Source organism: Phocoena sinus, chromosome 2 (genome assembly GCF_008692025.1).
Source record: "Phocoena sinus isolate mPhoSin1 chromosome 2, mPhoSin1.pri, whole genome shotgun sequence".
Taxonomy (NCBI): domain Eukaryota; kingdom Metazoa; phylum Chordata; class Mammalia; order Artiodactyla; family Phocoenidae; genus Phocoena; species Phocoena sinus.
In genome coordinates this window covers 91906274-91931197 of record NC_045764.1, presented here as the reverse complement: position 1 = coordinate 91931197, position 24924 = coordinate 91906274, and the positions used below count along the sequence as shown (strand labels likewise).

The 24924-nt window shown below is 44.7% G+C and overlaps 1 protein-coding gene across 4 annotated transcripts in view; it reads left to right on the top strand.

Moving 5' to 3' along the window:
• CAPN3 (calpain 3) overlaps nt 1-24924 on the top strand; it is a 48872-nt gene that overhangs the window by 10862 nt on the left and 13086 nt on the right. For all 4 annotated transcript variants that reach the window (XM_032623695.1, XM_032623698.1, XM_032623696.1 and 1 more), the window contains exons 2-8: nt 13541-13610; nt 15107-15225; nt 16709-16842; nt 17788-17956; nt 20974-21057; nt 21957-22042; nt 24192-24269. In XM_032623695.1, the coding sequence (XP_032479586.1) occupies nt 13541-13610; nt 15107-15225; nt 16709-16842; nt 17788-17956; nt 20974-21057; nt 21957-22042; nt 24192-24269 (740 nt within the window). The remainder of the gene's footprint in view (nt 1-13540; nt 13611-15106; nt 15226-16708; nt 16843-17787; nt 17957-20973; nt 21058-21956; nt 22043-24191; nt 24270-24924) is intronic.

The window sequence follows — 24924 nt, the reverse complement described above, 5'->3', positions numbered from 1 at the left end:
GTGTATTTCTTTATATCTTTCCTGCTTAGGATTCATTGGGATCTTGAATCTGAGTCATTAATCCATTGTAGAAAATCTCTTAGAATATTATTTCTCCCCATATTTTCTATTATCTTCTTCTAGAACTCCAGTGAAATATATGATGACCTTATCTTGCTCTATCACATATATATCTTAACCTCTTTTTAAAAAAAATTTCCCATCTTTGATTCTCTGTGTGGTATTCTATGTGATTTCTTCTGAAGTAGCTTCCAATTCACTAATTCCCACTTTAACACCACCTAATCCAATTATTGAATTATTAAATTTCATTATGAACATTCATTGGATACTGGTTCAAAAAATAAAAGCATCTATAAAAGACATTTGGGGAACAACTGAAAAAATTATCACAGGGATTTGGATCTTGGATAATATTAGAGAGCAGTAGTTAATTTTCTCAGTGATAATGGCATTATGGTCAGGAGGAGAGTGTTCTTGTCTTTAGGAGATGCCTGGTGTATCCTAAGTATATCCCTAAGTATTTAGGTGTAAACTGTCATTGTACGAACAACACTCTTTCAAACGGTTCAGCAAAAAAATAATAAAATCTATACATACGTATATAGATAGGTAAAACAAAGATGGCAAAATGTTAACAATTGTTGAATGTAGATGTAAGCTATATGGGTGTCCATTCTTTAAACTTTTCTGCAAGTTTGAAATTTTTCATAATGAAAAGCTAAAAAACTGTGATAGCTAAAATCTAACATTTCAATAACAGGGTTAAAATATAAAATCAAGGAAAAGGAAAAAAAGAAAGAGAGAAAGGAAGAAAGGGAGAAAAAATAACGGAAAGGGAGAGAAATGTAAAAGAAATAATATAAGAATATCCCAGAACTGGGGACAAAATTCTCTACCTTGAAAGGAGTCACTGAGAGCTCAGCACAAAGAATTTTAAAAATAAATAAACTCATACCAAGACACACAAATGTGGCTTTTGGAATTAGGGTGGGGGGTTGTTGGGGAGAGGGAGAAGGGAGAAAACCCTAAAAGCTTTCAGAGGGAAAAGACAGGTCACATACAAAGGAATGTTCATAAAAATTGCATCATACTTCTCAACACCAGATGCCAGGAGCAATGAGACAATGCCTTAAAACTTCTGAAGGAAACTGATTTTCAACCTAAAACACCTAGACAAATTCTCAATCAAGTGCAAAGACAGAAAAGAGTTAGATGGGCAAGGACTCAAGTGACTTACCTCCCACTCATCCATTCTTACGAAAACTGCAAGTTGTGTGCCAGTAAAATCGAGGAGTGAACCAAAGAAGGGTTAAAATCCAGGAAACAGATTTCCACCCAGGAGAAGGGCAGTCAGTCCGAGGCCACTGCTCCAGACCTGGAAGACTGCTGGTCTGGTCTGTAGGGGAGAAGGGCTGCAAAGGAAGGCCCTAAGTTGGGGAGCAATGTACCTCTAGGTTATCTATGCATTTAAGTATTTGTAAAAACTACTGCTGAAGAAAAGCACTGATGGATACATTAAAAAATCAGAGAATTATAAAGAATAAGAGAAAAGAAACATTTATACAGAAAGGAAATGTAACACAGCATACTACTTAGTTAAGAAGTGAACAATATTTAATTATATTAAAGGAAATAATGAATTTTAATTTCTCTAAAATTTATGACATAAGTATTTTGGGAAGATGATGGGCAGAGCATAATGCGAGAAACCTAAATCTCATTCCCCCAAATAGGAATTCTATTGATACTTTCTAAAAATAATAAATTAAAAAGTAATAATATAAGCATATTATTTAGAAATATAGAGGTAAATACCAGAAGAAAGAGCTAAAAGAATTAAAAGTGGCTGTCTCTGAGGAGAGAAATTTGCAGGGCAAGAGACTGCTATTCCTCTAGGTAACTTCTGTTTGACTTTTTAAAACTTTGTTCATGTATAAACTGAATAAAAATAAAATTATTTCTTAAAAAAACTGACCTCAAGAATTACGTTGAAGGCTTTCCTGGTGGCGCAGTAGTTGAGAGTCCACCTGCCGATGCAGGGGACGCGGGTTCGTGCTCTGGTCCAGGAGGATCCTGCATGCCGCGGAGTGGCTGGGCCCCGTGAGCCATGGCTGCTGGGCCTGCGTGTCCGGAGCCTGTGCTCCGCAACAGGAGAGGCCACAACAGTGAGAGGCCCACATACCGAAAAAAAAAAAAAAAAGAATTACGTTGAGCTATTATAGTGTCCTGTAAAGCCAATGTCATGGTTTCAAACACTAGTGAACATAGAATCCCTGATGTGCTTATTTAAATTGCAGAGTCCCAAACCCCTACCAAGAGGATCTGAATCGTTAGGTCTGGGGTAAGCCCTAGAATCTGCATTTTAAACTTGCATCCCAGGTGATTCTGATGCAGGTAGTCCAAAGACCACACTTTGAGAAGCACTGACAAAAACTGACAAGAGTGAACAAGTGGACAGGGAGACGGCATCCTCCTAGTGGGAAGGCTGCCAGAACGGAGTTTCCACCCATGCCAGCTCCCTGCCCTTACTCTCGAGTTGCCCGTTTGTGCATGGTGAAATTTTGAAAAAGCTCAGTTTTCTTGTGAATATATTCCGACACACATTTATCCTCCTTCCCCATCTACCACTTTCTCTGCCTCAAAGGTCCTGAACTCACAACCGTGGATGTCTGTTCACTGCACTGGGACCCACTCTAACAGGGACTCTCATTTGAGGTCAAGCTACCTACCCTCTGGGTCACTCTCACAGATTAGAGTCCCTAAATGTCCAGTCAAGGTCTTTGGGGGGATGGGGCAGGGACATCAGGAGAATGAAGGCTTCATTAACCTCAGACAATGGCCCGGAACAGAATCCTCCTATGCATTCAGGAGCCTGTATAGGATTAGTGTAAACAGCATGTTTCGAAGGCCCCATGCTATATCCCATTGGCCGCCAGTGTTAAAGGCATGAATGCCTTTTGCTGAGGCAGGGTAAGCCTCTCTGTAACTACATTTTCTCTTTTTAAAGAAAGAATCCCAGCAAGGCTGATGGAAGTAGCCTGAAGGTCTGCAGGTCTTGTGGCCTGTCCTGGGGCTGTCCCTGGCTCTCTCGCTCCCCTTGCCAGCTCCCTGTCTGACTGGCATGGTGTTGCCCCTTGACCGTGGGCTCAGGGGCCTCCAGCCAAAGCTGCTGACTCTGACCACAGCCTTTCTCTGGGCTGTGTTCATTTGCATTGCACTGCTGAGAGTGGAGGAGCTATATAGGCTCCGGCCCATTCACGGGAGGATTAGGCCTTGGACTGAGGGCGCAGCAGGAGAGAGGCCACAGTGAAGTCCCAGCTCCACTCCCTGAGTGGTCACCATGCCCTACCTGCTGCCAGGATTCTTCTGTGACCGTGTGATCCGGGAGAGGGACAGGAGAAACGGAGAAGGCACCGCCACACGGCCCCTCAAGTATGAGGGGCAGGATTTTGTTGTTCTCAGACAACGGTGCCTGGCTCAGAAGTGCCTCTTTGAAGACCGTGTGTTCCCAGCAGGTGTTCAGTCCCTGGGCTCCCATGAGCTGAGCCAGAAAACCAAGATGAAGGCCATCACGTGGAAAAGGCCAAAGGTAGGGATAGGAGGGACGGGGCTTCAGGAGACAGCTCTTAGGAATGGGAGGTCAAGTGGTCCAGAGCCTGAGGCCACAGATCCCGGATCTGAGCAAGTGGCTTATCAACATTCTCCTACCCATTTGCCCCCAAAATACATTCCTGCTTCCTCCTGAAACTGGGGCTGTTATTTTCTATTCCTGAACTAGAGATTATTTAATACTTTATAGATCCCTGAGACTGTAAATATTTTTAAGAGAGCTAATGCACCGACTTAAATTCGTAGTAAAACAGTAAGGAATAATCGATGTTTCTTCTCGAGAGCAGGTATTCTGGGGGTGGGAAAGTGGAGTGGTGAAGAGGACTAGGGCTCACAGTTTCAAGGAGAGTTCCCTGGAAGCTGGTGAATGGTTATGACATAGGAGGCTGCAGGAGGCTAGAGATTTGCCTTCTTAACTTCTTGCCTAAGGCTGGTTCATTAGTGATGGGTCACTTCTGTGTAAACAAAAAGGTCCATGCTGACCAGCCACACTCCCTACAGGGAGAAGCAGTTTACTCAAGGATACCTTACTGCCTGGCAATTGAGGAGTCCATTTGTTTCAACTGTATTCAGCTACTCTGTGCTTCTCAAAGTGTGGTCTTTGGACTACCTGCATCAGAATCACCTTGGGATGCCAGTTTAAAATGCAGATTCCTAGGACTCATCCCAGACATAACTGTATTTCTGTATTAACTATCTGTATTTATAATAAGCAAAACATGAGTTCATACTAACTTATACCAAAGTATTTCTCTTTGTGTGTGTATGTGTTATTGTAAATGAAGTTTGTTTTTGTTTTTATCAAATTCCATTTGTTCATTGCTGGTATATAGGAAAGCGACTGACTTTTATATACTAACCTTCTATCCTGCAACTGTGCTTGCTTATTAGTTCCAGAAAGGTTTTTTTTTTCTTTTTGGCATTTGTTTGGGATTTTCTACATAGACAATTATGTCATCTGTGAATAAAGAGCTTATTTCTTCCTTTCCAGTCTTTATAAATTTTATTTCCTTTTCTTGTTTTATTTCATTAGCTAGGACTTTCAGTATGATGTCGAATAAGAGTGGTAAGAGGAGACATTTTGACTTGTTTCTGACCTTAAGGGGAAAGCATCTAATTTCTTAACATTAAATATGAAGATAATTGCAGTTCGTTTAAAACTTTTTAAAAGTAAATTTTCTTTACCAACTTGAGGACATTCCCCTCTATTCCTAGGAGTTTTTATCATGAATGGGTATTGAATTTTGTTAAATGCTTTTTCTGCACAACTGATATATGATCATGTGATTTTTCTTCTTAGCCTGCTGTGATGGATATCATTGATTGATTTCCAAATGTTGAACCAGTATTGCATACCTGGAATAAATCCCAGGTAAATTATATACTTGTAGTATATAATTTTGTTTATACATTGTTGTTTTTGAGTTACTAATTTTTTTTTTTGAGGATTTGGTTTCTATTTTCATAAGAGATACTGGTCTGTAGTTTTCCTTGGCAATGTCTTTTTCTGGTTTGGGTATTAGGGTAATACTGGCCTCATAGGATGAGTTAGGAAGTGATCCCTCTGCTTCAATTTTTCTGGAAGATATTATAGAGAATTTGTATCATTTCTTCCTTGAATGTTTCATAGAATTCACCAATAAATCATCTGGATCTGGTGCTTTTTTTTTGGAGGGTTATTAATCATTGAATAAATTTCTTCAATAGGTATAGCCATATTCAGATGGTCTGTTTGTCTTTGTGTGAGTTTTGTGTCTTTTACGAAATTAGTCCATTTTATCTAAAGTTATCAAATCTGTGGGCTTAGAGGTATTTGCAGTATTCCTTTATTATCCTTTTAATGTCCCTGGGATCAGTAGTGGTGATCTCTCCATTTCTGCTGTTGGTAATTGGTGTCTTCTCTCTTTTTTCCTTGGTGAGCATGGTTACAGGTTTATTAATTTTATTGACCTTTTCAAGGAACCAGTTTTTGGCTTTATTGATTCTCTCTTGTTTTGCTATTTTCAATTTCATTGATTCTGCTCTTTTATTATTTCTGTTTTTCTGCTTGCTTTGAGCTTAAATTTTTTTTCTTTCTCTGGTGTCCTGAGATAGAATATTGGTATTGATATCAGATCTTTCTTCTTTTCTAATATATGCACTTAATGTTATAGATTTCCCTCTAAGCACTGGTTTCACTGCATCCCACAAATTTTGATGATATATTTTCATTTTTATTTAGTTCAAAGCAATTTTTAACTTCTCTCGAAACTTCTTCTTTGACTTGTGTGTTATCTAGAAGTGTGTTGTTTAATTTCCAAATAATTTGGGATTTTCCAGTTATCTTATTTTTATTGCTTTCTAGTTTCATTCCACTTTAGTCTGAAAACATACTTTGCATATTTTCTATTCTTTTAAATTTGTCGAGGTGTGTTTTATAGCCCAGAATGTGGTCTATCTTAGTGACTCTTCCATGTGATATTGAGAGCAGAATGTGTATTCTGCTATTGTTGGGTGGAGTAGTCTATAAATGTTAATTAGGTTAAGTTGATTGCTAGTGCCATTCAGGTCAACTATATCCTTATTGATTTTCTACCTGCTGAAGTTCATGAACAAGGGGTGTTAAAGTCTCCAACTATAATACTAGATTTGTCTATTTTTCCTTTCAGATGTATCACTTTTTGCCTCATGTCTTTTGACACTCTATTGTTAGGTGCATCCACATTTAGGATTGTATGTTTTCTTGGACAAAGGACTCCTTTATCATTATGTAATGCATCTCTTTATCTCTGATAATTTTCCTTGTAATGAAGTGTGCTTTGTCTGAAATTTATACAGCTATTCCAGCTTTCTTTCTTTCTTTTTTTAAAATTTATTTATCTATTTATCTATTTTTTTCGGCTGAGTTGGGTCTTTTGTTGCTGCACGCGGGCTTTCTCTAGTTGCGGCGAGCGGGGGCTACATTGTGGTGCGCAGGCTTCTCATTGCGGTGGCTTCTCTTGTTGCGAAGCACGGGCTCTAGGCACGTGGGCTTCAGTAGTTGTGGCACGTGGGCTCAGTAGTTGTTGTTCGCAGGCTCTAGAGCGCAGGCTCAGTAGTTGTGGCGCACGGGCTTAGTTGCTCCGTGGCATGTGGGATCTTCCCAGAGCAGCGCTCGAACCCGTGTCCCCTGCATTGGCAGGGCGGATTCTTAACCACTGCGCCACTAGGGAAGCCCTCCAGCTTTCTTTTGATGAGCATTAGCATGGTGTATCCTTCTCTAGCTATCCGAGTCTTTATATTTAAAGTGATTTTCTTGTAGATAACATATCGTTGGGTCTTTTAAAAAAATCTATTCTCACAATCTCTACCTTTTTTTTTTTTTTTTTTTGCGGTACGCGGGCCTCTCACTGTTGTGGCCTCTCCCGTAGCAGAGCACAGGCTCCGGACGCGCAGGCCCAGCAGCCATGGCTCATGGGCCTAGCCGCTCAGCGGCATGTGGGATCTGCCTGGACCGGGGCATGAAGGCCATTCACATTTAAGTGATTATAATATAGTTGGATTAATATCTACTATGTTTATAACTGTTTTCTATTTGTTGCAATTTTTGTTTCTCTCCTCTCCCCTTTCCTGCATTCTCTGGTTTTAATTGAGTATTCTATATGATTCTATTTATCTCTTAAGTATATCAATTATACTTTTTAAAAGATGTTAATGGTTATGCTAAAGTTTCCAATATACACTTACAACTAATCTGATTTCACCTTCAAATAACATATACCACTGTATATGTAGTCTAGTACCTCACAACAGAAAATTCCCAATTCCTCCCTTCCTTCCCATGACATTACTGTCATGCATTTCACTTATCCATATGATATAATTACTCAACACGTTGTTATGATTATTACTTTAAATAAAGTTATCTTTAGATTAAAAATAAGAAAACTAAAAGTTTTATTTTACCTTCATTTATTCCTTCTCTGATGCACTTCCTTTCTTTATGTAGTCCAGGTTTCTGATCTATATAATTTTCCTTCTCCTTGAAGAGCTTATTTAAACATTTCTTGCAAGCCAAGTCTGCTGGAAATGAATTCCCTGTGGGTTATTATTTTAAACATTTATTTTATTTATTTACTTGGTTGTGCCGGGTCTTAGCTGCGGTAGGTGTGTTCCTTTAATTGTAGCATGTGTGCTCCTTAGTTGCAGCCAGCAGGCTCCTTAGTTGCAACTCGCTGGCTCCTTAGTTGTGGCATGCACACTCAGTTGTGGCATGCATGTGGGATCTAGTTCCCTGACCAGGGATCGAACCAGGGCCCCCTGCATTGGGAGCATGGAGTCTTCACCACTGCACCACCAGGGAAGTCCCTTCCCTGTGGTTCTATTTGTCTGAGAAAGCCTCTAGTCTCCTTCAGTTTTGAAAGATAAATTCTCTGCATATAGAATGCTAGGTTGGTGGGTTTTTCTTTCATCAATTTAAATATTTCTTGCTTGCATGGTTTCTGAAGAGAAGTCTACTGTAATTCTTGTCTTTTTTCCTCTAGAGCAAAGGTATTTTTCTCCCTCTTGGCTTCTTTGAAGATCTTTTCTTTATCTTTGGTTATCTGCAGTTTGAATATGATATGCCTAAGTGTAGTTATGTTTTATTTTGCTGGCATTTATGCTACTTGATGTTCTTTGTGCTTCTTGGATCTGTGATTTGGTATCTGTCATTAATTTTGGAAAGTTCTTGGACATTATTACTTCAAATATTTCTTCTGCTCTGTTCTTTCCCTCCAGTATTCCAATTATGCATATGCTGAACCTTTTGAATTGTCCCACAGTTCTTGGATGTTCTGCTCTGTTTTGTTGTTGTTGTTTTTGCTGTTATATTTTTCTCTTTGCATTTCACTTTAGGAAATTCCTATTGTCTCATCTTCAATTTCACTGACTTTTTTTTCTTGTCCATGTCTAATCTACTGATGAGCCCATCAAATACATGTTATATTGTCTTTTATTTCTATCATGTCCTTTTGATTCTTTCTTAGAGTTTCCATCTCTCTGCTTATATTGCACATCTTTTCTTAAATGGTATGTACTTTTTCCATTAGACTTTTTGACCTACTTATCATAGTTATTTTAAATTCCCTGCCTGATAATTCCAACATCTATGTTATATTGGAATCTAGTTCTGATGCTTGCTCTTCAGATTGCATTTGCCTGCTTTGGGGCATCTCTTGTAATTTTTTACTGAAAGCCAGACACATTGCTTTGGGTAATAAGAACTGAGATACATTAGCCTTTGGTATAAGGATTTATGTTAAGCTGGCTAGAAGTTGTGCTGTGTTTGTTTCCTCCAGCTGCAGGAGTCAGAAGCTTCAAATTCCTTTAATATCCTTGTTTTGTCTCCTCTCTTGACTTTGGGCTTTCCTAAATACTTATCAGAGTTTACATCTTGCAGCTCTTTCAGCTGTAAGTCACTGTTATTTCACTGGAGCTCCGTTGATGTGGTGGTATGATCAGGGAGGGGAAGTGTTCTATAATCTAATGATTAAAGTTCTTTCTTTTAATGAGACTGTCTCTCCGGGCTATGACCTTCATACACGTTTCTCCATTGGTATAGCTTTTACCCCTTCTCAGGTGAGAAAGCCTGGAGGTGGCTGGAGTGGGAGTAATACACTTCCCCCAACATAGGTAAGACTGGAAAAGCCTTTTCCCCTGTAGGGGGGATCTTTCTTGGGTCTTCACCATGAGAACTTGGATTTTTGGAGGTAAAAACCATGAAAGGGTTGGGGGTTTCTCCCAAAACTGTGGCCTCCAGAAGTTTCTCACTTTTGTGCTAGTCCACACTCAGCTTCCTGAAATTCATCAAAGTAACCATTTAAGTGTTCCTCCCAGTTTGTGGCTGAGGCAGCTTCTGTTCCAGATAAACAGATCTTGGCTATAACTCTCTGGTTTCACTTGTGTCCATATTTCAGGGTGGTAGGTTGCCCTGCAACCTCAGTTCTCTGATGGATCCAAGCAAAGTCACTGGTTTTCAGGTGTTTGGCTTTTTCTTGTGGTAAGGATGGGAGGGATGACTTCCAAGCTTTTTACATGTTGGAGCTGAAACCAGAAGTCCCCTACATATATCTATATTAGCCCACCCTTTTAAATGTATGCTTTTGTTTTTCTTATAATGCACATTGTATGTTAGGATAACACACACACATAATTTAAAACTAATAAGAATATGTACAGTTGCATGTTCAGAATATTTTAATGATGGAGGTATACAATAAAAAAATGTTTGCAAACCACAGCACTCAAAAACTGAGGAAATGGTCATCTGTTGCTAATTGTTGGGAATCCATCACTGACAGATCCAGTCTCCATGCTAAATTATAGCCAAACAAGTGACCGGAAGTCTTAGGTCCCCAAGTTAAAGTGACAGAGCCAGGACAATTTACCCTTTGTTCATATTAACCAACAAAAACAGATCTCAGATACTCCAGGAAAGTAGGTGGTGGGAAGGGGTATCTAGGTAAATCTAGCTGTTCTATGAATTAACCCTCAACAGTTTGGTAACTGACCCTCACCAAACAGACATCTCTCACGAGGACAAACAACTGAGGGTCCCTAGGTTGGGGGTTTCCTGGAGGGCGGGCAGGGATGATTTCCTGTTTTTATTATATCCTTAAATCTCCCAGCCCTGTGCATACTTGGAAGCTCAATTAATGTTTGGTGAATTTAGCTGAGGTAGTATTGAAGGTAAATGTAGTATATTGGGGAATCTCTACTACTGCAAAAAATGTAACTCCATTCAAATACCTGGATCTCTAAGCAGATGGAAGAGAAAGCAGCGCAGTTGCTACTGCCTTTCCAAGTAGTCAGCCCTGGAATTGGTGGCAGGTGAGGAGATGAGGTGTGCTTCTGTACCTATAGACCCAAGGAGAGAAATCTATCCTTGTGACAGCTAAAAAATGTAGCTATAATTCTAGTATTTGAGTTACTCTATAATATATTCCTTATAACAGGGCATGACATTCAGTAGTCAAGTGTCTCAGCTGGCAAGTAACAGAGGCCCAACACAAACTAACTTAAACCGAAAAAAAGCTCTATAACTTGAATGTTCAAAAGTGATGATCAGGTTTAGACACACTGAATCCAGGCCTCAAACAATGTCATCAAGACACAATCCCTAATATCATCTATTTGTCTATCTACCTGTCTATCTATTTATCACCTCCGACCTCTCCGCCCACTCCCCCATCTGCTCCTTCTGAGTTATCTTTATTCTCAAGTGGGCTAACTTCACAAAGGGGCAAAAATGGCCACCAGCAGCTTCAGGCTGACACTCCACCAGCTTAGTAACTCCCAGAGGAATATGTATTTCTTTCTCAATAGTTACAACGAAAGTCTTGGCCCATATCTCATTGGCCCAGATTTGGTCATGTGCCCATCCCTGAACCAGTCACTCTCACTCTAATTGCCCTTAATAGCCATCTGGATCTGGGTGAAGAGGGAAGCCCACCAGAACAACATGGGCTGACAGTGGTGCTGCTCCCCAGTTGAAAATTGAGGTGTAATGCCAGGAGAAAGTGGTATGTATTTTAGGGAGGCAAAACACTGGGGAGACAAAAATAACATATGTTGACTATACCTTAATTGGTTTCTTTGTTAAGAGGAAAGAGTCTTATTTGGAATAATGAGAGTTTTATATTTTATTAGTGGGAAATGGTTTTTAAAGACCACATTCTGGATGTTGATGTTTTCTTTACTGCTAGATTTTTACTGCTTCTAGTTTTTTTGTTTCTTTTGTTTTAGTGCAGAGAGATAGAAAATTTTTTCTAGGGAGACAAAAATAAATCATGAGTTATATATCCAGTTCAACTTTAACACTGCAGGGTTGTTACTTAAGTCATTCGGTTTTATCATTTTACATATTTTCTTTTACACTAAAAATATGCTGGTTCCTAATGACATTAATGTACATTCTTATTTACCTTATCCTACATGTCAAAGTTTTGAAGTAATAACAATGTTATTTTTCTTTATTGTGGTTCACATTTCTTTATGGTTTTGGTTTTTGACCTTAGGCTATATCCCAAAAGGAATAAACAACCAAAATTTTATATTTTAATTCACTTGAAAGAATTCTTTGTTCTTGTTTTTGTTTTTTTTTTTGCGGTACACGGGCCTCTCACTGTTGTGGCCTCTCCCGTTGTGGAGCACAGGCTCCGGATGCGCAGGCTCAGCGGCCATGGCTCACAGGCCCAGCCGCTCCACAGCATGTGGGATCTTCCCAGACCGGGACACGAACCCACGTCCCCTGCATTGGCAGGCAGACTCTCAACCACTGCGCCACCAGGGAAGCCCAAGAATTCATTTTATGTGTGTGGCCATGCCATCAATTTGATAAGCAGTTTGGTTCCTTTGCTTCAATTTGCTCTCAGCTTTTAAAGATTGCTTTTTAAAATTGTCTTTAATTTTGGCTTTTAATTCCATAAAATTTACATGATTCCTAAGTCAAAACTATTTTCAAACAGATATATTCAGAGTTTTACTTCCATCCCTATATTCACCCCCTTAATCCTTCCCTCTCCTATAGGTAATCTTTTTAAAAATTATTGTTTTGGGTTTATCCTTCCATTGATTAAGAACTTCAGGGGGGATTTGTGTGTGGTGTGGTCTAAGCACGACTGACTTTCCATCTAGTAGGAGAGAGAGATTCCTGAGTGCAGGGAGCTTCAACTCATGTGAGTATACCAGCTTGTTGTGATGGGAGAAACAGAAGGAGAGGGCTGTGTCACTGGGATAAGCTTCTCGAAGCTGTGAAGAACGGTGTTAAAACAAAAACACAGAATCTACAATTATTTCAAAAGTTAAATAACAAAGCATGGGGACTTCCCTGGTGGCACAGTGGTTAAGAATCCGCCTACCAATGCAGTGGACATGGGTTCGAGCCCTGGTCCAGGAAGATCCCACGCGCCGCAGAGCAACTAAGCCCGTGCACCACAACTACTGAAGCCCGCGCGCCCTAGAGCCCATGCACCACGACTACTGAGCCTATGCACGGCAACCACTGAAGCCCGCATGCTGCAACTACTGAAGCCCGCGCGCCTAGAGCCCATGCTCCGCAACAAGAGAAGCCACTGCAATGAGAAGCCCGCGCATCACAGTGAAGAGTAGACCCCACTTGTTGCAACTAGAGAAAGCCCGCGCACAGCAACGAAGACCCAACGCAGCCAAAAAATAAAAAATTTAAAATAAATTTTAAAAAAACAAAAAAACCCCAAAGCATGACACATCCAAACAAAAACAAGAGCACCCTCTGTTGGTCTCTGTTGGAATACACATATTTGGTAGTGCCTGGATTTGAAAACTGCTCCGGCCAGGGATGTCCTATTGGGTTACCTTGAATAAAGAACGCACCCGCCAAAAATAAAAAAGAACGCACCCGCCAACAGATGGGGAGGCCTCTGAGGCCCACACCAAATTTACCCTCGGCTCTCCCCAGCTTTCAAGTCCTGTGGCCCTTGGGACATATGCTGATACTAAATATCTATGTTACCATGTCTTGGGGGAAAAGATCTTTACTTTCCCACCTGTACCTCTTTTCCCTGGCAGAGAAAAAAAAAAAGCAAGAGCCATGTTTTCTAGTGTCTCTCCAAAGCTGTGACAGTAATGACACTGCCCTAACTCTCAAGGTGCATCTTTACTCAGACAGTATATCAGTGTGAGGGAGCAGTGTGGAACAATGGGAAAAGAAGCCATGTATCTGGCTTCTCTCACTTACTAGCTGTGTGTCCTTGGGCAGGTTTCTTAACCTCTCTGAGCCTTGATGTCCTCATCTGAAAAACAAGAATGATAGTATCCAATTCATGGGCTGTTTTTGGAGGTTTAAATGGGTGGTATGTGTAAAACTCTTGATATGTGATGCCAGTACTACGTATGGACCTCAGTAAATAATAGCTACTGCTACTATTATTATTTCCTTTTTGTTTCACAGGAAATTTGTGAGAATCCCCGATTTATCATTGGCGGAGCCAACAGAACTGACATCTGTCAAGGAGATCTAGGTAGGAAAGTCCCTCGGGTCATATCTAGCCAAACAATCAAGGGGTGATTAAAAGGTGTGATCCCTTCACAGTAAGTAAAGGGACAATAATCTGTTTTTGCTTTTAATGAATTGGGGGGAGGAAGTTTTGATAACATTACCTTATACTCATTTATCAACATGCTGGTGATTGCTTCATTTAATTTCTGTCCCTTCCCACCTTTCTCACTAGTTCTTTGCCTTGTGTCACAGGAGGTGTGCCTCATTCCACAGCCTCCTCTCCAGAGTCTCCAGGACACTCACACACTCCACTCAGCGAGACAAAAGCCCTGCTTTTAGCTGTACCCACCTTCCTTAGAAGTCAGCTCTGAAACTGTCCATGTACCACGCATGTCCCTTGGGCACATAGAATCTATATGCTCACAAAATGTGCTTTTGTAACTCGAACTCTTGTTGAAATTGCCCCAGAATAGCTTCATATTAAACGAGTCTTTCAACAAAGATGACATTTGCCATGTGGATGAGTGTCAATTTTCCGTCTGGTTGGTTAGCTTGTCTGCTTCACCCGGTCTCCTCTGTCTCAGCCTCTTGTTCGGGAAGTATTATCTTTGGTGTGGACTGTGGGAAAGCTCTGTGAAATAAAGTTGGAGAGACATCGACAAACACAGTTTAAAACTTGTGGGAAAAGGGCACTCAAGACCAAATGAATTTGGCTAATCTGGCCCCAGAAGGAGAGGCTGAAGAAGTTTTGGATATCTGAGTTCCTGCACTCGAGGGAAGACTGCCTGCAGAGCCCTGGGCAAGCTAATAATCTGGGCCTGTTTCAGAGGAGAGGCTGGCTGCCTGGGGGGGTCTGGGGGGTGCCAATGGTGGGAGGAGGGCTGTGGCAGCTCTCAGCCTCCCCTCTGCAGTCTCAAAGATGCTGTCATATCCCACAGAGCACAACGAAGGCCTTGTATATAGTCTGTGCTCTGTTAGTGATCCAGGCCTGCCCCTTGGGCATTCACACACGCATACACACACATACACAGGGCAAAGTGCCGCCTCCAACTACTAGTCAGCTTTCCTTACAATACAAATGGGCTGCACTGATGGCTCTCAGATGCTCAGTCTCTGCCAAGGTCCGAAGGGGAAATGGACTCACACTGCAAAGTTACAGGGCAGGCAGATTTCCTGTGGGTGTTGGAAAGAATGACCCAGTTATGACCCCTACTGCCCCATCTCCACTGAGGTCCAAATGGAGGTCTGAGCTTATGTTGCAGACAGAGGAATTGCTTACAGCTTTCAGGAAAGCCAGTCACAAGGGAGTAAGTTACCCTGTTGATCACATGGTCCAGAGACTGCTGTCACACGCCTTCCCTGGGTTGACACCTCTGTAAGGTCAGATCTGGAAGTGGGACAGTGAATGCCAAGTGAACACCCTTCTCCAGAGAAGTAGAGCAGCCGATGGGGATGGAGTCTCCGTCTTCCCTGGAGGTGTGGGCCCTCCCGTGACCTGTGCCGCGTGTTTGCCTGCAGGGGACTGCTGGTTTCTCGCAGCCATCGCTTGCCTGACCCTGAACAAGCGACTGCTTTTCCGGGTCATACCCCATGATCAGAGTTTCACCGAAAACTACGCGGGGATCTTTCACTTCCAGGTGAGGTCAAGGGAGTGTAGTTAAGAGGGCCAGCTGCTGTCTACCCACCACTGGTCTCCCTGCCTTCACTTCCCAGGAAGTGGCTCCAGGAAAGGTTCCCACCCACCCTCCCGGCCATGGATGTGGGCAGTGATCCCCTTCAGGCCTCAAGCCTGTGAGGAAGCAGTTGTTTATCTCTTCCTACCCTCAAACCCCTACACCTTCCGCTAGGCCCCAGAAAGGTTGGAGGATATCCTGTTTGCTGACCTGTGGGTCTATTTATTCCTCTCCAGCTGGCTGGCTTCTGTGCTATTACTGGCAGCCCTTCTCAAGTAAATCCCTAAGATACTAGCACTGGGAATCCAGAGGGCCCTTTAGGTTGTAAAGGAAATCCCATCCACGGCTGCAGCTCCTTTTTACTTGTGTCCCTTAAACACAGGTCTATACCAAGACTATCACGCACCCTTTCCAGCCTCTGGAAGAAAAGTCTGGTTAATCTGGGAACCAGGCTTCTGCTTCGGCCCAGCAATGAGTCTTTTGGTTCCAGAATCAATTCAGCCATTGGAAACTTTCTGGATCCAAATTGTCCTGGCAAACAGCCAAACCCTGTGCTGGACCAGAACTGAAATGAGCTTCGTATGTGGGCATCTAGCAGATATTGGGGTTCTGAGGCATCAATCTGTCTCCAGCCCTTAAGGGCTGACCCAGATCATCAGTTGATCTCCTATCCCAGGACTGAAGACTTCAGAAAGGGTCTTCTCTGCACGTTGAGGATCAGTGTCCTGCTGCTGTCCCAGCTCAGGCAAGGCAGCTGGGCCCTGAATTTTGTTTCTTCAAAATCAAGCTACTCACCTCCCTCAAATATTTAAAAGGTCTCATATCTAAAGGATCATAAACACAAAGACCAGACAGGTTTTTGCCCTCTTGTCCATAAGGGAGAAAATGTCATTAGAAGGAAATTAAACTACATTTGGATTTCTTGGGTCAAAACTGATTTGTTCAAAAAAGAACATCATTCAGAATTGAGAATATTGGACAGTGTTCCTGCTTTAGCCAGAGTATATTCTGGGTCACTTTCCTTTTCCACGTCAATCCTTCTTCTTCAGCAGCAATTTCTACCTTATTTGTCATCAAGAAATACAGAAATCATACATCATCTTCACCTAGACCAGTGGTTCTCAACCCTGACTGCATATCAGGATCAGTTGAGATGCCTAAAAATACTGATACCTAAGCCACACCCCAGACTTACAGAGCAGGAAAAGGAAAATCTCAAGCCCGCAGGTATGTAGGGAGCGCCTACCATCCCCCATACCGAGCTGGACTGGGTGGAAGACAGGGTGGTTTGTAAACCACTTCTTGCCCTCAAGGAGCTCCCAGTCCAGTTAGAGAAAGAGTCACACACTCCAAACCCAAGGTGCTTGGTATTAAGGAGTGTGGGGTAGGGACACATTTCCCAATGGTAATCTGAGGATGTGACTCTATGCTTGACGCTTCTGTGCAGTTCTGGCGCTATGGAGACTGGGTGGACGTGGTTATTGATGACTGCCTGCCGACTTACAACAATGAACTGGTTTTCACCAAATCCAACCACCACAATGAGTTCTGGAGCGCTCTGCTGGAGAAGGCTTATGCTAAGTAAGCAGCACTTTAGACTGAGAGGCAGGGCTAGAGGCGAGGAGGTGGACTGCAAAATCCAGCCCGTGTGTGTGTGTGTGTGTGTGTGTGTGTGTGTGTGTGTGTGTGTGTCTTCAACTGTGATACAAAGTCAGAGAAGATCTGTGTGTGTGTCTTCAACTGTGATACAAAGTCAGAGAAGATCTGTGTGTGTGCGTGTGTGTGTGTGTGTGTGTGTCTTCAACTGTGATACAAAGAGATCTGTGTGTGCGCGTGTGCGTGTGTGTGTGTCTTCAACTGTGATACAAAGTCAGAGAAGATCTGTGTGTGTGCGTGCGTGTGTGTGTGTGTGTGTGTGTGTGTGTGTGTGTGTGTCTTCAACTGTGACACAAAGTCAGAGAAGATCTGGTCCAGGCAGCGGTGATTCTAAGTAAAACCACTAAGAGTAGAAATAAGACGTGTGTAGGAAATCTTTAGCTTTAGCTTCTCGTAGTGAGCTCTTTAATCCTGCCTTCTTGGTGGCATTGCGAATCCTAGATGAGCGCATTATATCTTTGGAGCTCAGATCCCAGAGTCTGGCTTGGCTCCACCTCATGAGCTTGCAATATATTAATAAAGCCATGTTGTCTCTAAACTTAGAAGCCCCACCCCAGCTACTAATGGCTTTAACAGAGCCCTACCTCAGGTTCAGGGTATAGTGGAAAGCATCAGGAAGTAGGAATAGTGGGTTCCATCCCAGTGTTTCTCCTCTCTGTGGCCTTAGCTGGTCACTTAGCCTCTAGAGCTCAGTTTCTCCATTGTGAAGAAAGGGAATCATAGTACCTATTCCAACAGCTTACAGGCTTGTTGGTGAACTGGATGAGACAACATCACAGGACCAAAGAGTAAAGTTCTGGTGGTAGGGGTACCTGGGTCATGTTTCCTAGAACCCTGTGACCCCAGATTGGTCTTCATCCTCTCTCTAAGGCTCCATGGTTCATATGAAGCCCTGAAAGGTGGGAACACTACAGAGGCCATGGAGGACTTCACAGGAGGAGTAACAGAGTTTTTTGAAATCAAGGATGCTCCCAGAGACATGTACAAGATCATGAAGAAAGCCATCGAGAGGGGCTCCCTCATGGGTTGCTCCATTGATGTAAGTCTAGGGTGTGGGATGCAGGGCAGGAAGCTGCCAACTATTGGGAAGCCTTACCCAGTGACTAGCAGCATAGGGCTTTCCTCTGGGACAGGGTGAATCTACTGTTTTAGGAAGGTGGAACTGGTTCTCAACTTTGAAAATAGGGAATTTCTCAAGGGAGAAGAGTTTGTGGAGATTTTCAGTAAAGATATTCAGCAACGACATTCTAAGCCCTGGAATTTAGGTGGAAATAGGTCCAGAGGCCTATGTCAGTGTAGGCCTCTGTGGTCAGTGTTTCTCAGTCCCAGCATGCCACTATTAAGCTGGCCACACACTTGGCTTATGGACCTGAGCCCACCAGTTCCCTAAGAAAGCCTCCGGTCATTGAGCTTTGATTGTATCTCCCACTTGGGATACGGGCTTTGTGTTGTAATCTGGGAGAAACTCAGCCTGTGCAACAAAGTGGTGTGAACTGAGACCAGAGCCAAGAGTAAGGGAATGGCAGACTGGCCAGGAGACACACCTTTCCTGGGGGCTGCTCAATGTATAATAAATAGTCTTGGCGATTTCCATTGCTGAAGAGCCCCAAGCTAAATTCCTGTTCCTTCCTCTCCTAGTACACCCAGTAGAGGGGGAAGCTTGGGAAGATGAGCCGGCGTAAAGCACCCATGGATGAACATTTTCTTTCTGCATCACTGTTCTCCATCTTTTCTGCATTCATGCTCTACTTATCTCTACTCTTTTCTTTTGTCTGTCCCCTCCCTTCTTTCTCTCTCCTTCCCTTTCTATCACCCTCCTTTGTTTGCTTTCTCTCCCGCCCCTTCCCCTGCCCTCCCCGTTGGGCCTCAGGATGGCACAAACATGACCTATGGAACCTCTCCTTCTGGTCTGAACATGAGGGACTTGATTGAGCGGATGGTGAGGAATATGAATAACTCGCATCTCAGGGATTCAGACCTCATCCCTGAGGGACTCTCAGATGACAGACCAACCCGGGTGTGTACGCCTCTGATTGTCAGGGCTGACCATCCCTCCCACCTGCATGACCCAGCCCTGTTGTATGTGGTGTCAGACCTTCCTCAGCAGCCAGCACCTCACACACAGGCTCCTCCTGAGGCCTTCCAAGGGTCTGGGTTGGAATAACTTGCCCTCTCCAAGGTTCCTGAGGAAGGTGCGGGAGGCAGCTTTTGGAGAGAATCTCTGTGGGAGGTCCTTCAAACTCCATGGTCCAGGCAGTTTCTCTGATAACGAATTAACAGACAGAAATACAAGAGAGACTTCATTCATTTTTAAAGTACTTCTCTCCTAATTTGTTCATTTATGTATTCAACACATATTTATTGAGCTCCTACTAGGCACTAGGCACTCTTCTAGCAAACACAGAAAATTCTCTCCCCTTTGTTTAGGACTCTAGTGAACAAGCAGTCTCCCCCCAACACCCCCGCCCCAGAGCTTATATTCTAGTACTTTTAGAAGTAATACGTGCCATGGAGTAAAGCAGAAGAAAAATTAAGCTATTATTTTCCCCATCTAAGGATAATAACGCTTGGTATACGTCCTTCTAGTATTTTTCTATGCATACTATTAATCTAAATTTTTATTTTAAAATAGCTGTCATACTGTATGTACCTCTTTGCAGCATGCTTTTTTTCAGTTAGCTTTATATTCCGAATGTGGCAATGAGAATTATATTCTTAATGTGTCTCCTCTAACATTTTTTTTAGTGGCTGCACAATATCCCACCATGCTAATAAGTTATAATTTATCTACCCAGTACCTTATTATTGGGAATTTAGATTGTTTTCTTTTTCTGGTCTTGGCTATTACGTTTAAATGTTACGATGAACATCCTATAAGATACATCTTTGTGTCTGTCCATGATGATTTCCTCAGGACAGATGGCCAGCAGTGGAATAGCTAGGTATGCATAAGTAATGCGACAAGAGTCATTTCAAGTGGCTCCCTCCCCCCCACCCCTCCCTCCACCACCTAGAACTGAGAGATGCACGCATCTCCTGCCCCCCTCCCTTTCTTTTTTTTTTTTGCATTACGCGGGCCTCTCACTGTTGTGGCCTCTCCCGTTGCGGAGCACAGGCTCCGGACGCGCAGTCTCAGCAGCCATGGCTCACGGGCCCAGCCACTCCGCGGCATGTGGGATCTTCCCGGACCGGGGCATGAACCTGTGTCCCCTGCATCAGCAGGCGGACTCCCAACCACTGCGCCACCAGGGAAGCCCCCCCCCCCCTTTCTATTCAGCATGGTCTGGGTCCTATAAAGACTGGAATCTGGAAGAGGTTGAGATGCAAAAAGCCCTGGCCCTCCACACACCCCTCACCTTGAAAAGGCCTCCAGGCTGCTCCTCTTAAAGCTGTTATGCTATCAGGCAAAGTGAAGCCACAGAGATCCGTCTAGGGCTCACTGGGCTTTGGTGATCCTACCCCTCTGCCCAGGATCTCCTGTGGCTGCAAATGTCAAATGGAGGAACTACCCCTGCTCCCTGAGGCATGGTCATGTCTCAGCAGGACTCTCCTCTGGCCTCCTCAGAATTCTCTCCCTGGGCGCTTTTGATTTCTTGAGCGTGTTCTGGGGGGTGTGTGGAGGAAGTGAGGGGATGTGAGGATAAAGGGTTAGGCCTACATGTTTCGTCTAACCCCCTTTTCCCAATCCCTTTCTCTTCCAGGAATAGTCAACCCTGGGTGGGCTCAGGGGAAGGGGAGCCCAATCCAGGGCAGCCTCCATCTGCCCCCACTTCCTCCTCTGCAGGACCCCAAGGGATCCAGAAAGGAGGGCCAGGCATGCTCTCACCCACCTCGTGCCCCAGCTCCATGTCGCTCTCCGACGGTCTGGGGAAACCACTTGTCTGGGCGGCATCTTCTTGGCTCTCTGAAAGGGCTAGTGAGGGCCTTCTCATGGCTGGGAGGCACACTTCCAGGGCGCAGAGGAGTCCTCGTCCTCGCAGAACCCAGGACATGAACCAGTGTGAACTTTGCCTTAGGCAGCAACCCCTGACAGGTTGTCTGGTTTTCACTCCACAGACGATTGTTCCAGTTCAGTACGAGACAAGAATGGCCTGCGGGCTGGTCAAAGGCCACGCCTACTCAGTCACTGGGCTGGAGGAGGTGAGCCTGGCGGGACTCGGCGGGACGGGACTTGAGGGGCTACTTGGGTGAACCTCCCGAAGTCAGGACTTGGCTTTCTGTGTCCCTTCACATCTGTAGAATTTGCCTCCAATCAGGCACTCAGGCCGAGCGCCTGGGGTTGGAGGAGACCACTGGGACTGGCGGGTGGATCTTGCCACAAGATGGTGCTCAGTTTATGTTTGTTTTTAGTGCTAAAGATAGCAATTGCCCCAACATTTCCAAAGAACAAATAGAAAGCACTTTGGCTTTATGAAGTTGATATCATGGGCTCTTGTGTTCCTTGTTTTTCATGGTCAGTTCCAAGGTTTTGCTTCCCCTGGGATGTCTGGCCTTCACTGGGTCACGTCACAGACTGGAACCTTGTCAGGCCCCTTGTGCACAATTGGGCGAGTTGTGCCCTGTTCACAGAGATGGGCAGAGAGGGGCAGTTGTCTGCAGCAGCCCATGCAGCAGACAGGAGGAAGGGCCCCTTTTTCTGACTGATCCATCTGGAAGGGACATTTTCTATAGTTCCTCAGCCAGCAGGGGCGTTTTATCTAATTCACACAGAGGCACCTTGTGCTAGCAGAGCCCTACATTATATTCCCTGCCTCCTCTCCCAAAGCTCTGAATGGCCAGATGTTCGCTGGGAAAATCACTTCTTAGAAGATGGCAAGGTGGTGGCCAAGCCTGACTCCTGCAGACTCAGCCCTAAGGTTCTGACCCATCACCCTGCCATTCCACAGGGGACTTATGATTAATGTCCTTGACCGGGGCCAGGCAGGACAGGCCCCTGTACAGGATTCTCTCCCCACTCCCACCCCAGCCCTCAGGGCAAGACAGAAGACCCCCCTTTCAGAAAGGGCCCAAAGGGAGAAAGCTTTTTCTCTTTGCTCAAGGCCCTGTACAAGGGTGAGAAAGTGAAGCTGGTGCGGCTGCGGAACCCCTGGGGCCAGGTGGAGTGGAATGGCTCCTGGAGTGACAGGTGGGTGCGGGGACCCCACGAATAGGGGACAACGAGGCCTGGGGCAAGGCAGGGCTGGGTACCGAGCCACAAGAGTACTACAAATGCTTGGTCTAAAATCACCCTTAAAACCAAGGATCCGCAGAGGAGAAGAGGGGATGTGGGCTTCAGGAAGGGCTGGGAGCAGAGCCACGGGAACCTGGGATCCAGAGAGCTTGCTGATGGCCACTGTCTGGAAAGGAAAGATGTCTAGAAAGCCTGGGCTAGGTCCAGGCAGGAGGGGAGTCTTGATGCAGGGGTCTGGACTGGACAGGTGACTTCCCTTCTCGGAATCTCTGTTGCCTTATCTGTAAAATGGGAACAACGTTAGCACCTACCCGGTGGGCTGTTATGAGGAGAAAATGCGGTTGTGTCAGGAGAGCGCTTAACCAGTGCTAAGATTTCCTCTCCCTCACTATCCCCATAAAGAGATGCACAGGGCCTTTGCAAGAAATTTACTGCTTATCACTGAGAGCAAGTGACTGGGGGCAGCAAAAATAGCACACCTGGGGAAGCTCTTATGAAGGCTCCAGAATGTTCACAAAGCCTCTATTGTCCCACCCCAATCACTGGCTCCTGACTCCGCCTCTCTGGTTGGAGAGTAGGCCCTGGAGCTCCTTTATTCCCAAGGCGGGAGAGCAGGACTCAGCAGCTGGGAAGGCCCACACCCAGGCTGTGTGTGTCCTTCAGCCCCTGGCTTACCTCAACATACCTCTCATCTCAGGGCACCGTAATTACTGGTTCATTCGGCCATTCATTCACTTAGCAAGTATTCGCTGAGCACCTACTGAATCCCAAGCACAGGTCTAAATACTGGGGCCCTTCCGTGAGCAGGCAGCCTCGCTTGGTAGACCGATAAGGTGCTGATCCTGGTCTCCTTACCGTTCCCTTCTCTTATCACGCGACAAATCCCCAGTTCCTCAGTGTGCAGTATGTGCCAGGCCCCATGCTACTGTCTGGGGACTTAGAAATGAACGCAGAGATTCAGGGCCTGCCCTGTAGGCTTTAAGGTCCAGTGGGAAGGACAGAAAAACACTAATCGTTGAGAGAAATGCTATGGTAAGGGTCACAGAGAGGGAGCCCTTCTCCTGGTCTGGGTGGGACAGGAAGGGAGAAAGTTGCCTGGAGGAAGTGGCATTTGAACTGGGCTCTCTGCTCTGGGAAGGCCCTCGGTGCCCCATCAGTTGTCCATTCCACTGACCCGAGTCACCCACAGGGACCCTCGCTGTGTCCTCCAGTCTCAGATCTTGGTGTCCGGCCTTAACTCACTTGCTGCCAACACCTCCACTGCAGGGGTCACTGACTAGTGGGGCCCAGCCTCAGTCACACAAGGAGACCCTCCCCCCAACTCCCCGCCACTGTGCGCCTCCTGCTGGTCTCAGGAATCTCCACTTCCCCTCCGGTATTCCCTGGTTCCAAGCACTTCCTCAATCCCTTACCTCTCCAAACTAGTTTAGTTTCATTCTCCTCCACATGCCTGAAACACGAATGTGCTTTATTTCCTCCTTCTTCGGGAGAAAGAGTGTGTAAAACTGCCCAGCCTTTTAAAACATAAAACTGGGATGTTTCGTGGGGTGGCAGGAGGAAGGAGAAGTTTACATGTCTGGTCTTTCTCTCAGTAACTCAGACAGTTACTTATTAGATGACGGGTCTGTTCTAAAAGTTTTGCATGCGTTATTTCATTTCTTGCTCATCACAGCCCTGTGAGTAGGTGATATAATCATTCCCCTTTTGCAGTTGAGAAAACAGAAGCTGAGAGGGGTGAAGTGACTTGCCCAAGGTTACAGCTAGTACTGGTATGATTAAATTGAAATCTCAGTTTACCTATTTCCAGAGCCCAACTCCTAACTTTAAAGTGTGAGGAACGGTTAAAGATTCAGCCAGAGAAGAGTCAAGCCCTTATAAACCATTCAAAAAGTGTGGTCTTAATCCTGAGGATGGTGGGAAGCAATTATTGGGTTTTACACTGAGGGTATCAGATCAGATTTGCATTTCGATGGTTCACACTGGCTGCAGTTTGGAGATGACCTATTCTCTGAACTTATTCATATTTCTCTGACACCTCCTGTCCCAACTCACACCAGGCCTTCCCTTTCTTTTTCCTTCCCTAACTCCTCCACTCTCCCTCCAGTTGGAAGAACTGGAGCTTTGTGGACAAGAACGAGAAGGCCCGTCTGCAACACCAGGTCACGGAGGATGGAGAGTTCTGGTGAGTCCAGGACCCAAGAGGACCCTACAGGGTGAGGGACGGGGTGGGAGCTGAAATCTCAAGCCTCCATCCCCGGACAGAGGCCGTCAGATTCCAGCCCTTGGGACATCTGGGCCCTGTTCTCCAAATCCAGCCAGAGACCCAGCAAGACTGAGGTTTTGAGAGGAGCCCAAGAGTCATGGTGATGACTGAGCCCAGGACCGGGCCAGCACGCTGTGGCTCCCACCTCTCTGTGCCCCTCCACCTCACACGTTGCTCCCTCCCGGCCTCCGCGGGGCCGTTTCCTGAGCCGAGGAAGCTCTACTTACTCTGCTGAGTCAATGCCCTCCTCACCCTCACTCAGATCATTTCTACTCAGCCTTCAAGTCTCAGATTAAAGGGAACTTTCTTCAGGATCCCCTTGTTTTCCTCAGGATTGTGATTAATTTATCTGTGATACTCACCACCTTTAAGATTGCTTGTTTCATCGTCTGTCCTTCCCCAACTATCTCTCTTTCCCCTGGCCCAGTGCCTGAGCCCGGTGGAGGGGCACACAGTAACACTTTGGAGAACTGAATTGCTGCCAAGCTCTCCCATCAAGAACACATGAGTTTGAGTCGTTATTGCAAGGGATACATCAGAACTGATAGTACTGACCCTAAAAAGGAAGGACAGG